Here is a 13,906-nt window from a genome sequence, read left to right as displayed (position 1 = left end):
TCGCTCCTCAGCGTTTCTTCAAGAAATATTTATTTTAATTATTTTTGGCCTGGGTTAAAACTAGATTCTAGAACCTGCTAGTTAAGTTTAGTGCAATTGTGAAGCGGGCACCGAACCCGGGAGAGTATTGTGGCACAGATATATATTTTTTCCCCATAAGGTGAAAGCCCTTGGATGCATTTCTTGGGCTTTTTATACCTATTGTATGTAATTCTAAAATATATATATATATATATATATATATAAAGTCCTGATCTGGTTGTGGGGCATGTATTTTTCATGTAAGCAAGGTTCCATAAAACGGAGATACTCGTTTCTAGTCTGACATAACTTTCTATGTGTGTATTAATGCAAGAACGGTTCTAAAAGAGGTCCCATAGTACTACAGCAATTCGGTTAGTAGTGTTAAGACACAAGCCCCCCCCCTCGCCTCCCAACAAGGGCTGCTATTTACAGCAGAACGAATTGTATCAGACACATCATATACATCCTTTTGATAAAGAATGTTTTAACTTTTCAGTGTTCAGACGCTGCAACTTCTGTAGGAGAACCTCAACGTTTACCAGCAAGTGTCAATGTTGGTTCTACTGCTTTAACCTTAAAAAGGGCAGTGTCACTGAAAGAAAGCAGCACGGAAATCCAGAATTAAAGTAACTTAAAAAAAATATACTAGTCAACGTCTACTATCTGCGCAATTTAAGCAATGCATTGTATTTCAGTTTTCGTAACTTGTGAATAAAAAGGTGGTTTGAGCGCAAGTACTAAGTTAGCAACATTTAATAAAACATGTTCCCTTGTGTGAACTTTCTTCTAAACGCTGCAGCTACTGAACACAGTTATATCTTGCTAACCTGATGAATATTGTGTCATAAACAAAGTTTGAGAGTATTTGTGCCCATAAATGTTAAACCTATCTTCTATGTCTTTTTCATAGCTTTGAATTGAGTAGCCTTGCAACAGAAATGGGAGACATCATGGTGGAACCAGTCCCAGAGAAACCCTTGGATCGGGTGCCGACACCGGGCTCACCAGTCAATGGAGGGGTACCTCTCGATGTCATCTCAGAAGGCATGGGTGAACTCCCTCTAGTGATCGACCCTGAGGTGGCAAAAAAGGCCTGCGAAGAAGTGCTGGAGAAGGTCAAATTGCTGCATGGCGCTTCTGTGGAGAGTCTGGATCAGATCGATGGGTGCGAATCAATGGAAGAGGACAGCGATCATCATGGTGAGGCTGGGCTGGTGAACGGAGATGTGAACGGGCGAAATGGGCATCGAAACCTCGAAACTACCGTGGGGACCCCCACAAAAATCAGAGAGGAGGACGAGTCGCCAATTGACATTAATACTGTCAAAAATGCTAGGAGGCGACAAAAGAACAATTCGGCCAAGCAGTCCTGGCTGCTGAGGCTCTTTGAGTCTAAACTCTTTGACATCTCCATGGCCATATCCTACTTGTACAATTCCAAGGAGCCTGGGGTTCAGGCTTACATTGGAAATCGACTCTTTTATTTCCGTAATGAGGATGTGGACTTTTACTTGCCGCAGCTGCTGAACATGTACATCCACATGGACGAAGACGTTGGGGACGCCATTAAGCCATACATCGTACACCGCTGTCGGCAGAGTATCAACTTCTCGCTGCAGTGCGCCTGGCTTCTTGGCGCCTACTCCTCGGACATGCACATCTCTACCCAGCGCCACTCCCGTGGGACCAAGCTGCGCAAACTCATCCTTTCTGATGAGCTGAAGCCAGCGCACAAGAGGAGGGAGCTGCCCACTCTCAGTCCAGCCCCTGACATGGGGCTGTCCCCTTCCAAACGAACTCACCAGCGCTCCAAATCCGATGCAACGGTCAGCATCAGCCTGAACAGCAGCCTGAAGCGAACAGCAAGCAACCCCAAAGTGGAGAACGATGATGAGGTAATGGGAGGCATTTGAGGGTTTGACTGAGCATGTTGGCATGTCCCATTTGTATGTACATTTGTCAGCATTAATGCTAATGAAAACGTTTGTAAACTGTCTATGGATCTTTTTAACTAATTGGTTCCTTATTATCCTCTTCAAATTAGTGGAGATTGGCATCAACTTGTGTGCTCCATTACACAAATATGGAGGATTCTAGACCCTTTGTATGTAATCATTTTTATATGACAAATCAATTCACCCAGTACTGCTTCTTTTTTCTGCTGCAGAGCAGCATCCACCTGGAGAGTGCATTGCTGAGGGAAGGACATTGTGCCCTTAGTAAGCGAATACTACACCTCGCCGCATGGGGGAGGGGGGCAGGTATCCGGAGACGACAGAAGCAATACAGCCTTCGCTTGAGAGCCAGCCACGTGACTGAGAGCAGGGTTGTGCAGTCAACTCACAGAATACAAACTGGTAGCCTTTTTCTGCTGCAGATTCCAAAGGATGTGCAGGATTGTTTTCCTTTTAGTAAACTGCCATTTCTGTGTGACGTTTGCTCTACGATTACATCAGTCCTGGTTGTGTTTTAAGTTTTGCCATGTGGAATTATTGTACAATAACTTGGTGTTTACTCCAGAAATTAACTGTTTGCTATATGCAGAATATATTGTTGCTATTGGCAGTTCAAATTAAAGTACTACAGGTCCACTTGCCAGACTCAACAGAACACATTTACTGCATAATCCATTTTTAGGGCTCGCCTGGCGTTGGAGCGAGAAGCGCTCCCGCCAGCGAGTTCTATAGCCGCCTTGCTCCCTGTCAAGGGAGTAGCAGCTGTGAACGAGCCCGACACAGAGCTGGGAACGAGCCGACTGAGGTCCGTGAACGCGCGGGAACGTCAACGTGCACGTTCACGCGCGTCACGCTCCTGTCCTCCCGCGTCTCTGCCGAGGCGCGCTCCAGTCCGACTTGCGGTGTGCGTCACAGCGTGTTCCAGCGGCCGGAGGTAGGTAAGTGAGGGCGGGGGGGGGGCGGTGGGATTTGTTTGCTTTGTTGCTAGCTTGTGTTTTTTTTCCTGTTGGTTTGTGAGCGCTGTATATAGAATGGGCGAAGTCCATTGGCCTTGGGCGAAGTAGCATGTGCTGAATGTATATTTGAGACCCCCTCCCCCAGCCCCCGAGGCTCTTGTGCTATCGATGCCCTCGTGAGAATGTACCGACATTAAAATGCTGGACCAACTTGAACTTTACATTGAAATGCCTTAAGATGCATGAGTGAATTTAACTGAGAACAATTGACTGTATGATAAACGAAATTATTTGATTTGTTCTATTTTCGAGTTGTTAAGACCAAACGAGGTATGGGTAAAAGTTTTTCATATGGTGTTTGCAGCCATTAGAATTAGCACCTACGTTTTTTGCACAAGTGTTCAACTTTCGATTTGTTATCCATTTAATATTGGCTTCTAGCTGGCGGTGAACAGCACGCATGATAATTTTATGCGCAAAAACAGGAACAAAGTAGTGTTTCTACACTTTTTCGTTCCTGTTTACCCTGGTTTGTAAATTGGACAAAAAAATACTAGAGCCCACTGCAAAGCTGACATGCGAAATCGCGTGTTTACACACCGTCGTACTTGTTGGGTCTGAGTGATCTGTTAGTATATCGATATCCTGCTACCATTCTGTAGCTTCCCAGGTTATGTGATGAGTTATGCAAATGCCGATCTGACGCTGGTGCACTTTTGAAGTCTAGGAAGGGTGTTCTGTGGAGGATAGAGACGAAACAATGATTTCAAAACTATGTTTTCGCAACATCCAACAAGGCTCGCCAGTCCGCAGCAGGGAGTGTTGTTGAGTCTCCTTCCAGTGAGTTTCCGAGAAAATAACTACTCAGGTGCTTCCTTAGTAAAGGTATCAGTAAGGGTGCATGAAGGACTTTACTTTGTATTACAGTCTTACGTCTTGCAGAATCCTTAAACGTAATTACCTGCGCGCGCTTCTCCTTTCACGTTATAACAACGCATAACCCATTCAATATGGGGTACTACGAGGTGGGGCAACCCCCCAAGTCCTCCACTTTTTCGGTCTAGTCAGTCAAGACCTTTTGATTTTACTAAAATTATATGTATAATGTCCTTTTTATAGGGGCTTTCAGCAGCCCTCTATATCCATTGCTCTGTTATTGTAATTCACCTTTCTTACGACCTCCACAGCATATATCTTGGGGCAGTGGGCCAGCCATTACCCAACTGTAGGGTGAATGTCTTCTATCTGCTATTTCGTAAGGAGATCATCCATACACAAAGTAGTTATTTTTAGTGCCAGGAACTACTGTGGCAATATGTGCTTTTTGATGCTAAAAATATTTTGTATGTTAGCCTGTGTGTGTTTTGTTGAATTATATATAAATAAGTGGAGGGGACTTTCCACAGCAATAAAGTTTGGCAAAAGCCATGACCAACTTGGACCAAGCTGAAAGGCTGGTGGCCCAGATGTGTTATCAACCCCCTTACCACCCCCCCACCCCCCGTAGTAAGGCTGGCTTTCATTGTATTCTCTGCTGGGATTTTACCCGAGTCTTCCCATGTATAAATACACCCTTGTTAAATGTCTTGCATATAAGCTGGTTAGATGGTTATGCAGGTTTCATAAACGCTGACTGAAGGGTGGTTCAATGAGCCTTTACTGGATTGAAAGAGAGGGGAGGCCATTGTGTTGTTATGGTGAGCAGGGGCACATGGAATAAACCACCTGCTCTGTTTCAAATCAGAAGCATGTGTTAGATGCGATATCCCCTTCCAGGAATTAACCAGATTGGGACCTTTGAAAAGGGAAAGAGGAACATGGCGGCTATCCTGATAAAATGCAGTACCACGTTTGTGGCAAGTATGGTTTGATTCAAGCATGCCGTACTATTTTTGGGTTTCACCTGCGCACATCCTAAGTATGGGTCAGCGATTACCTATTCCACCCAATAGGTGAACAGGCATATTTGTGGAACACAAAATCACCCCCTAGGAGCTGCCCTGGTGGGGCCTCTGAATAAAGATAATGATGGAGAGTAACTCCTTTAAATACATTTACAGAACTACTACCGTATGAGAGATTGAGCCTCAGCTTTCATTCTGTTCTTTGTAGTTTTATTTATTTCGTGGCAGCAGTGGCTAGCTACTTTATTTTACAGCTGCTGGGAACGCACAGTACTTGACACGGATGCTGTTTTAATGAACTCTGTATGATCACAAACATAGTGGCACCTCTGATAGCTCTCTATAAATGTTTGCCCGCAGGGCTTAGTTTATTGAAGAATAAGTGATGGTGCCCAAAGCTTTGCCCAGAATCCCGCGGCTGGCAGCCACACACCGAATATCAAGGCCGCATAGTCTGGAATCAATCTCATGCCTCTTTAACCTGCCCCTTTATCTCTCTTTTGCAGGTTTCTGCTTTATCTCTGTATGACTCTTTTCCCCTCATTCTTGTTCTTTCTCCATTGTGATTTTTCGCTCTCGGGAAATATTGGATGAAGAAAAATAAATGCCAGTACCAAAAAAATTGTGCATTTGGCCCCCAATGCAACCAATGGCCCAAATTACATGGCATCCTCTGGAGAATGCTTGGAGGTATTCTAGTGCCATCAACTTGGCAGCATCTGAAGCTATGGAAAAACTACTGGTTGTTGCCACTCAGAACAAGATAATGTTTGGCTTTTTGTCTCATACAAGAAAGGGCATACTACTCCCAGATTCAAAAGAAGGAAAGCGTGGTCTACCCTCAGGGCGAAACAGTTGCATTAATTTTTTAATTTTTAAGCAATTTAAATTTCACCAACCACACTAGTATCAATCGTAGTTTCTTGGGTTCACCACCACTTTTGTCCCCTCTCATCTGTGTTAATTCCTGGTTTGTCCAGAGCTCTCAGGACTTTAGGTTCTTGTCTACACAAGCAGTGGGGCTGGAAAATCACGTATGGGGGGGGCTTTCTGCTGTCGTCTTATATCAGGGCATGTGTCAGATGCTGCTATGCCGAGTTGTCAGCACAGTGGATAACAGCAGGATCAGAAGAACTGTACAACTGTGTTTCATTGAAGAGCAGGGGGATTTTCATTAGCATGCTAGGAGTTTCCACCCACTTCCCATTTCCCGCTATGGGTGGTGATTTATTCCCAGGCAGATGGATTGGATTGTGTCTTTTTTTTCCTCCCTGAGCGTTTTTGGTGCTAGACGTTGGCTCATTTGGAAAATTGATGTATCATAGCATGGCAGCTCCCAATCATACTGACTAGGAGCTATGTTGCCTTTTGTAAGCATTGCTAATTGCATCAATTCTGTGACTTCATTAAAATCTAATTTTCTTTGGGATTTGAAGGAGCCTGCTTGTGACCAGAGTCCTTTCAGGCCTTTTTTACAGATGTGCTGCAATTCCGCGTTGGACTGATAATAGAAGTTACTGGTAAGATCGTGTATTACAAACACTCTGAGGAAACTGCTTTTCCTGTGTATTTTCTGGGATTTTTACATTTTGAAAGCAGGAAAAAGGGATGTGAAAGTTGGCCAACTGAGGGGGAAACCTTTATGAATCGGTGCTGAAATCTAGATTGTTATTCTCCATTTCCAAGTACACAACATTTAATAGATTGGTACCAGTCCGTGAGATCTGCGTTCCTCTAATCTGGGCCAAGAGCCTTCCTCGACGTGCTCAAGTGGGTGTTAAATCGAGATGCCTATCTTGAGCACTTTACAAGGGTCATCTTCAGGTCTCGGCATTCTACAATGAAGTATTATGGGATGTACTGTGTGGTCTTGCATGATTGAATATTTCTTCCTTGATGAAGCCATTCCTGATTGTTCTCTACCTTCTTTAGGGGGACTTTTTGTATGATCTGTGTAAACATTTACATCAATTGGGCATTTTTCAAACCGTCGTTGGAGGAATGTTCTTTCCTCCTGATTGTGAACCACTTCCTGTTGAAGCCTGAGTTTGAACCATTCCCATCTCTTTGGGGTTGTGTGACACTGTTGGACTTCAGGGCCACCTGTTGGTCTGATGACTTAGCTTTTCTGTGTAGTAAATTTTCTAAGATTAGCGATGAAACTCGGAACCAGTAGAGGGGAGGAATAATGGTCCTGTGTGTTTAATAACTCCTACTGATTGTACTTTATTATGGATGAAATATTTATAACCAGGTACCTCCTTACCTTTTTTTATAAGACGATCCCCGTGCTGAATAATTTATATCTTATATATTGCTGTTAAACAGGTTTTTAGTATGGTTTTTACAATGTATGAGATACTGTTTTTTAAAATACTGTACGTTTATGGTATTGCTTTATGCCAAATAAAGTATATTTTGATTTGATTTGACTTAACTCAAAATATTTGAAGAGTTTGTGAGGCTTTGTGGCACCTGTTGCAGTAAGGAATCAGGAGAACTGTATGGACTTTACATTTTAAGGATCAGCGGTCTTCCTGTATGCAGGTTTTCTACAGCATTGGTTTTTTAGGTCTCGCCCTGCGACGACCTATAGTCGTCAGCTTAGCGTACAACGAGGCAAGAGGAGACTAGAGATGTGCACGCGCCGCCTTCCGTAATCTGATCAGGTCGCGCGCGCGTTCACCATCTCCTGTCTCCTTTAGCCTCCAACACACACAGGCACACCTCCCCCTGCTTTCGCACACGCACACAGACAGACACACACACGAGTGCACCTACACGCACGCACACATACGAGCGCACACATACAGAGACAGATGACACCACCTCCCACCCCCACACACACACGAGCGCATACACGCACACATACAGAGCTCCCGCCCCCCGCACACACACGAGCACACACACGCACACATACAGAGACACCCCCCCCCTCCGTACAACTAACGCAGAGGCAGAACAGTGCAGGATATAGTTGGTAAAGGAAAATGGTCTGAAATCGTGACAAGCTGGAAGGTCTACAGCCTTGTGAAAGGGTTCCGTTTCTGAGGGAGTGTGGCCAGCATTCGGTTCACTGGTAAAGGGACGGACTGTAACATGAATGCCGGCCCATAGGTGATGGGACAGGCTGGTGAGTGAGGGGCTTTCCGATTAGGTACCCGTCTGAAGGGGGCTAGCTGGTGGGCGAGCAGGCACGGCAGTGTGTAATGTGGAGACCGGGTGGTGAGGCGGACGGTAAGTGAGCAGGCAGGCTAGAGGGGGAGGGAACTGGGCTGAGGGTTTCTGGACGGCCGCTGGGCGAGGGACCGGTCCTTGGAGTTCGGGAACAGGCAGGGGGCGGGGAGCCGGGCTGTACAGAAGTGCTCTGGCCCTCCCTTTCGGGCCTGCTTTATACCAGGTCGCGCTCTCTAGTGGTCGCTAACCCCGGTCATCCGCTCCTCCCACGGGACTTCCCCAGTACCTGAGACCGAGGGCAAGCTCTCGTCGATCACCCCTTCCTGGCTCTCCGGCCTCCGCTCGCAGACTCAGCCACTGCTCTTCCTGCCTTCCTCGCCGGTGCCCCCTCTGTTCTGTGGGAGGTGGCTCCTCCCTAGCGCCCGCCCCGGAGGGGGAGCTGAGTCGATGACTGCCAGCGGTGAAGGAGTTTGGGGGTGGTCACATGGGGGTGAATTACACTGAGCAGCAGAGAGGAATGGAGAAGACTCACACGGGGAATCAAAAGGGGGTGAATATATGCAGCATTCAAATAAAACTTGCATTTAGTCAAAAATCGCGGGAGTTTAAATTTCTATATTTACTCGCGGCTTAAGTTGAGTAGGTTTTGGGGACAGGAGGAAGTTAAAATAAAGCATTTTTTGCTTTCAAATTAATCAAAGACTTTAGGTGTACAGCAGGAGAGGGCAGATGAAATAGTGGGTCTGCTGTAAGTCGGGCGGGTTCTGCCGGATCTAGGAAAACTATGTTTGAAAGGGGTCCCTATCAGATAATCAATGTCAGTGAAGCTTTCCCAGTTTGCATTTTAAGTTTTACTTAACTTTTAATTGCATTCATTAAGAGTATTTTATTTTCCAGATGTTTTTTTTCTGTGGCTTTGTTCAGGTCTTTAAGTGGTATGAAAAAGTGTATGGTCCCCTAAAGGTGCAGATGTAATTAAGGGTGTGAATTAAACACCGAAACTGAACTTCTGTTTCTCATAGTGTGCCCCCTTCTAGTATTTTGGTTCATATCTGAGCTTTCTGTTATTGTATACAGATATATAACACAACTGATATACACTTAAAACCAACCAGGAGTATTGGCTTTGTCAGTGGTTTAAGATAATTCAGTGACAACAACACACTGACACAGTTTGGGGCCAGAGCTGGGGTGAGATACCGTACCACAGTACGCACTTCTTGAACCTTTTGCCACTGCTGGCCCAGCTAGGGTGACCAACCGTCCGTAAATTTCACAGACCATCCGTAATTTGGGCCTCACGTCCGTTGTCCGTGAGAATCCCTTTTACGGACGCCCTTTGTCTGTAATTTTGGGCATTGGCTTGTGGAACATCACTGTTCCTTTGCCAGAACCCTCAGCTGTGACAGGGCGCCTCGCACTGCTCTGAGCACACACATAGCCGCACCGAGTACTTCACAGGTCTTTCAAAGACCAATTACGCGTTAACAAGGCTTTGTTGTTTTTTACGCCCCTTCATCTCCACACTCCCTGCCTATTGCTGGAAGAATTAGACCCCCACCACGGCTCTGAAATGTGTAGTAGCCCTCACCCCCCCCCCCCCGCCGAAAAATGTGGCTATCGTTGCGCCTCGGATTGTGAGTGACAGGTAAGGCTTGGCTGTTTAGCTGTCGGTGCTGTATTTGGATGTGTCCTCTGCGGGTGGTGTCAGGAGAAGAGAGACTGAACATTACTGACACGAACAGGCCTGCAGGGGGCAGTGCTGGGAAGAGTAGGCCCGCAGGGCCATGGCCTTGAAGAACAGCGCTCCCAGGACCTTGATCCGAAGCATATGGATGACAGCGTTGGGGTGTGAAGGGCAAGGACAGCACAGGACACTGTGGGCATGCCTCTGTGTGTTGGTGGGACAGGCCCATGGAATGTGGTTCTTGTACCGCCGAGTTGCAAACTGTGGGGCTCTGAGCCCAGTGGTGAGTGTATGGCTGCAAAGTGACAGTGTACGGAGGGCAATGCAATAGGTCTCTCGTTGACGCGAGTTTTAGCTATTGACATTGCAAATAACAATGCCTTTTATTTTTGTTTTCTTTTTAAAAACATAAATAAAAGGCATTGTTATTTACAATGTCAATAGCTCAGACTTGTGTAAATGCGAGACCTATTGCATTGCAAATGCTTGTTAAATCTATTTCAGCCCCCTCCCCCCTCTTTTCTGGTCGGTACCAGTATAATTGAGAGGATGCTACATTATTTTTAAAATATACAGTATTGCAGCATTTTACTTTCCCAATTATAAGATTAGGAGACTGAACGTTGTTGGTCTCTAGTCAGTCTTGTTTAGATGAAAGAGTACGAAGGTGGCCCAGGCTTTTATTCTTTTACTTCAGTCAAAACGTAAGACTTTGAAGCAAAAACGCTACAAGTGAGTTTTGTAACTTTAAAATCCTCATTCGATAGGACAGGAAGTTAGGCACCCGGAGTACGATTAACAACTTGCTAATAATGGGTGATTAATTATTCAATATTTAATATTGTATTGCAGGCAATGAAATGTAGTCAATTGAAGGAAAACTAGTGCCTTCCTTAAACTGGTGGAACTGCTTTGAGGTGGTTCTCTTTCAAGTGTCCCAGGCTGCTCTCCATGCGTTACCTTTGTGTAGAGTGATGCTTTAACACTTGGTAGCACTGAAGCTGTCTCAAAACTGGAGCACCCAAAACATGGTCATAATGAAGTGTGAAGGTTCTGCACCTAGGTGTCATCACAGAACTGTGAAACTTTGACATTAGTAGGACAGTCTCTCACCTACGCAGATAAAAAGGTCTGGGCAACTATAAGATATCAAAACCCCGTATGCTATCGCCACCGCCTTATGTGCTAAAGCAAGGTTAGGGACAGTAGTCCTCAATCCACTATAGGAGCACGCTTCGTGCGCCCCTCCAGGTTACAGGACCAGTCCTGGGCCTCACATTCTTCACATTGTGAAGGACTGGCCTCGGCGTTCACACTAGATTATAGTGATACAAGGGCCAAAATAAATGTAAGGATACTAGATGCCCACGCAGATGGGCAGTCTTGGCAAGGGAACAAGGCTGCACCACGCAGATGACATTACAATCTCAAAAGAAATCAATCCTAGCGGCAGACAGACTGTTTGTCTGCTTATAGTGCCTACCAAAAATACTATCTCACATGCAAACGTGGTTTTCTTACTTAAGAATCTGGAAATTGCCCCGTACTATTCTGGAGTCTTTTCATCCCTCTCTGGTCTTCTGTTGTTAATTATAATTTCTCTATGAGCTAACTTGAAATCCATTTTGGGGTCCTTTTCGCCTCATACTCGGCCTAGTTCGTGATAAACAGTTACAGTTAACTTGTACTTTGCGTTTGATCACCCGCTTATTTTTCCTCTTGTTAATAATTAGAGACCACAAATCATCCTCAAGCGGGCCATGCCAGCCATATCTTGCCTGTCATTTATTTTATGGTTACCAGAAGACTTCATGTCACCAAGGGAGCAATGCTTCAGTCTTCGATTTTTTTCTTTTCTTTTCAGGTGAATTAGTTCATTTGAATCAACTAGAGGCGCAAACCAGGGCTTCCTCTCCAATAACGTGTTAGGTTAGAACTGAAGACCCTTGAGTCATCCGGTAAACTTGAAATTGTTCATACTTTTATTACAGGAAATTTGCAGGTTGACTCTCTCCGAGATTGGGGTAGTGAAAGGAGAACAACGGAAATCATTTCCAGCTGCTGGGGAGTGTAACCATGCACAGATGTGCATTCACTGGGCTCGGAAGTGGGGTGTGCCCAAAAAGCTGTTCTCCGCATTCCCAAGGAAGGTCGCCCATATATTGTAATATATAGCACTTACTGTCCCTGACGAGGCGTTGAAGCGCTTTTCGGCGAGTAGCACGCTACCCCGGAACCCAAACAGGATTAGTGGTGAAATAGTATAGGGAAAAATTTAATTAATTTGAGCGGTGGACATGAGTCTGCTAGTCGGATTGAAAAGGATAGTGGGGATGGAAGAGGAAGGGCCAGACCGGCTCCCAGCAAACGTTTGCTCCAAATAATGAAGTTTCGAGGAGGCTGTGTCGACTCCTGCACAGCCAGCCGTTCTGCAGCAGGTTTTGATTTTTCATCTTTCTTTTTCCTCCTTCAGCTTGTGGTTTGAAACAAAGCCATAGCTGAGTCGGCAGAGGAATGTGTGCCTGGCGAGCCGCACAATCTGCCTTGACGTTTGGTGGAAAGGAGACTTTGAACTTTTTCAAACTTGGGGGAAGCAGGAGTTGGCTGTGCTGACTGAGAGTTTCACGTTTCAAGGAATGTGCATTCGAAAGAGCAGTGTTTTCACAGCTGGTGGGGTTGGCACTTCTTCCCCATCCAGGAGAAGGAAGGCTTCAGGGATGTCCCATGGAATTTCCTTTCCCAGAGGGCTCTCCCTCGCTCGTGGCTGTGTTCCAGAAGCATGGCATTGTTGTGGAAAGCTTACGGGTGGCGAAGTTGGATGCTCACCAAGCTTTTCACGGGTTAAAGTTTTTGTGGGGATTTAGGACGGTCTTTATTATGTCTTCAAATTGGCACAGCATGAGAAACTTCTAGTGATCTGAATCACTTTTTGGTACTTGCAAGAATTTGGGTGTGAGCTTGTGTGTGGGTTGAAAGCCCGCAACTTAAGTCCTCCTCGGCAGTAAAATCTTATCACAATTGCAACACTTCAGGCAACTTTCTAGTGCCAACTTGTACTGAACTTCTTATTGCCCACGGGTGAGAGGTTCTTGTGCAACCCAAGGGTGAGCGGTTCTTGTGCTGCCAACGGGTGATAGGTTCTTGTGCTGCCCACGGGTGAGAGGTGCTTGTGCTGCCCACGGGTGAGAGGTTCTTGTGCTGCCCACGGGTGATGGGTTCTTGTGCTGCCCGCAGGTGAGAGGTTCTTGTGCTGCCCGCAGGTGAGAGGTTCTTGTGCTGCCCGCGGGTGAGAGGTTCTTGTGCAACCCAAGGGTGAGAGGTTCTTGTGCAACCCAAGGGTGAGAGGTTCTTGTGCAACCCAAGGGTGAGCGGTTCTTGTGCTGCCCACGGGTGATAGGTTCTTGTGCAACCCAAGGGTGAGAGGTTCTTGTGCAACCCAAGGGTGAGCGGTTCTTGTGCTGCCCACGGGTGATAGGTTCTTGTGCTGCCCACGGGTGAGAGGTTCTTGTGCTGCCCACGGGTGAGAGGTTCTTATTGCCCACGGGTGAGAGGTTCTTGTGCAACCCAAGGGTGAGCGGTTCTTGTGCTGCCAACGGGTGATAGGTTCTTGTGCTGCCCACGGGTGAGAGGTGCTTGTGCTGCCCACGGGTGAGAGGTTCTTGTGCTGCCCACGGGTGATGGGTTCTTGTGCTGCCCGCAGGTGAGAGGTTCTTGTGCTGCCCGCAGGTGAGAGGTTCTTGTGCTGCCCGCGGGTGAGAGGTTCTTGTGCAACCCAAGGGTGAGCGGTTCTTGTGCTGCCCACGGGTGATAGGTTCTTGTGCAACCCAAGGGTGAGAGGTTCTTGTGCAACCCAAGGGTGAGCGGTTCTTGAGCTGCCAACGGGTGATAGGTTCTTGTGCTGCCCACGGGTGAGAGGTGCTTGTGCTGCCCACGGGTGAGAGGTTCTTGTGCTGCCCACGGGTGATGGGTTCTTGTGCTGCCCGCAGGTGAGAGGTTCTTGTGCTGCCCGCAGGTGAGAGGTTCTTGTGCTGCCCGCGGGTGAGAGGTTCTTGTGCAACCCAAGGGTGAGAGGTTCTTGTGCAACCCAAGGGTGAGAGGTTCTTGTGCAACCCAAGGGTGAGCGGTTCTTGTGCTGCCCACGGGTGATAGGTTCTTGTGCAACCCAAGGGTGAGAGGTTCTTGTGCAACCCAAGGGTGAGCGGT

General features: G+C 46.6%; 1 protein-coding gene across 4 annotated transcripts in view; it reads left to right on the top strand.

The window, feature by feature from the left end:
• PI4KB (phosphatidylinositol 4-kinase beta) overlaps positions 1–13,906 on the top strand; it is a 154,572-nt gene that overhangs the window by 26,137 nt on the left and 114,529 nt on the right. For all 4 annotated transcript variants that reach the window (XM_078670477.1, XM_078670478.1, XM_078670476.1 and 1 more), the window contains exon 2: positions 935–1,919. In XM_078670477.1, coding sequence (XP_078526603.1) covers positions 963–1,919 — 957 coding nt within the window. In that variant the 5' untranslated portion in view covers positions 935–962. The remainder of the gene's footprint in view (positions 1–934; positions 1,920–13,906) is intronic.

Source organism: Lissotriton helveticus, chromosome 12, assembly GCF_964261635.1.
Source record: "Lissotriton helveticus chromosome 12, aLisHel1.1, whole genome shotgun sequence".
In the NCBI taxonomy this organism is placed as follows: domain Eukaryota; kingdom Metazoa; phylum Chordata; class Amphibia; order Caudata; family Salamandridae; genus Lissotriton; species Lissotriton helveticus.
Note: the sequence above shows the minus strand (reverse complement) of the source record. Positions and strands in the feature narration are given on the sequence as shown.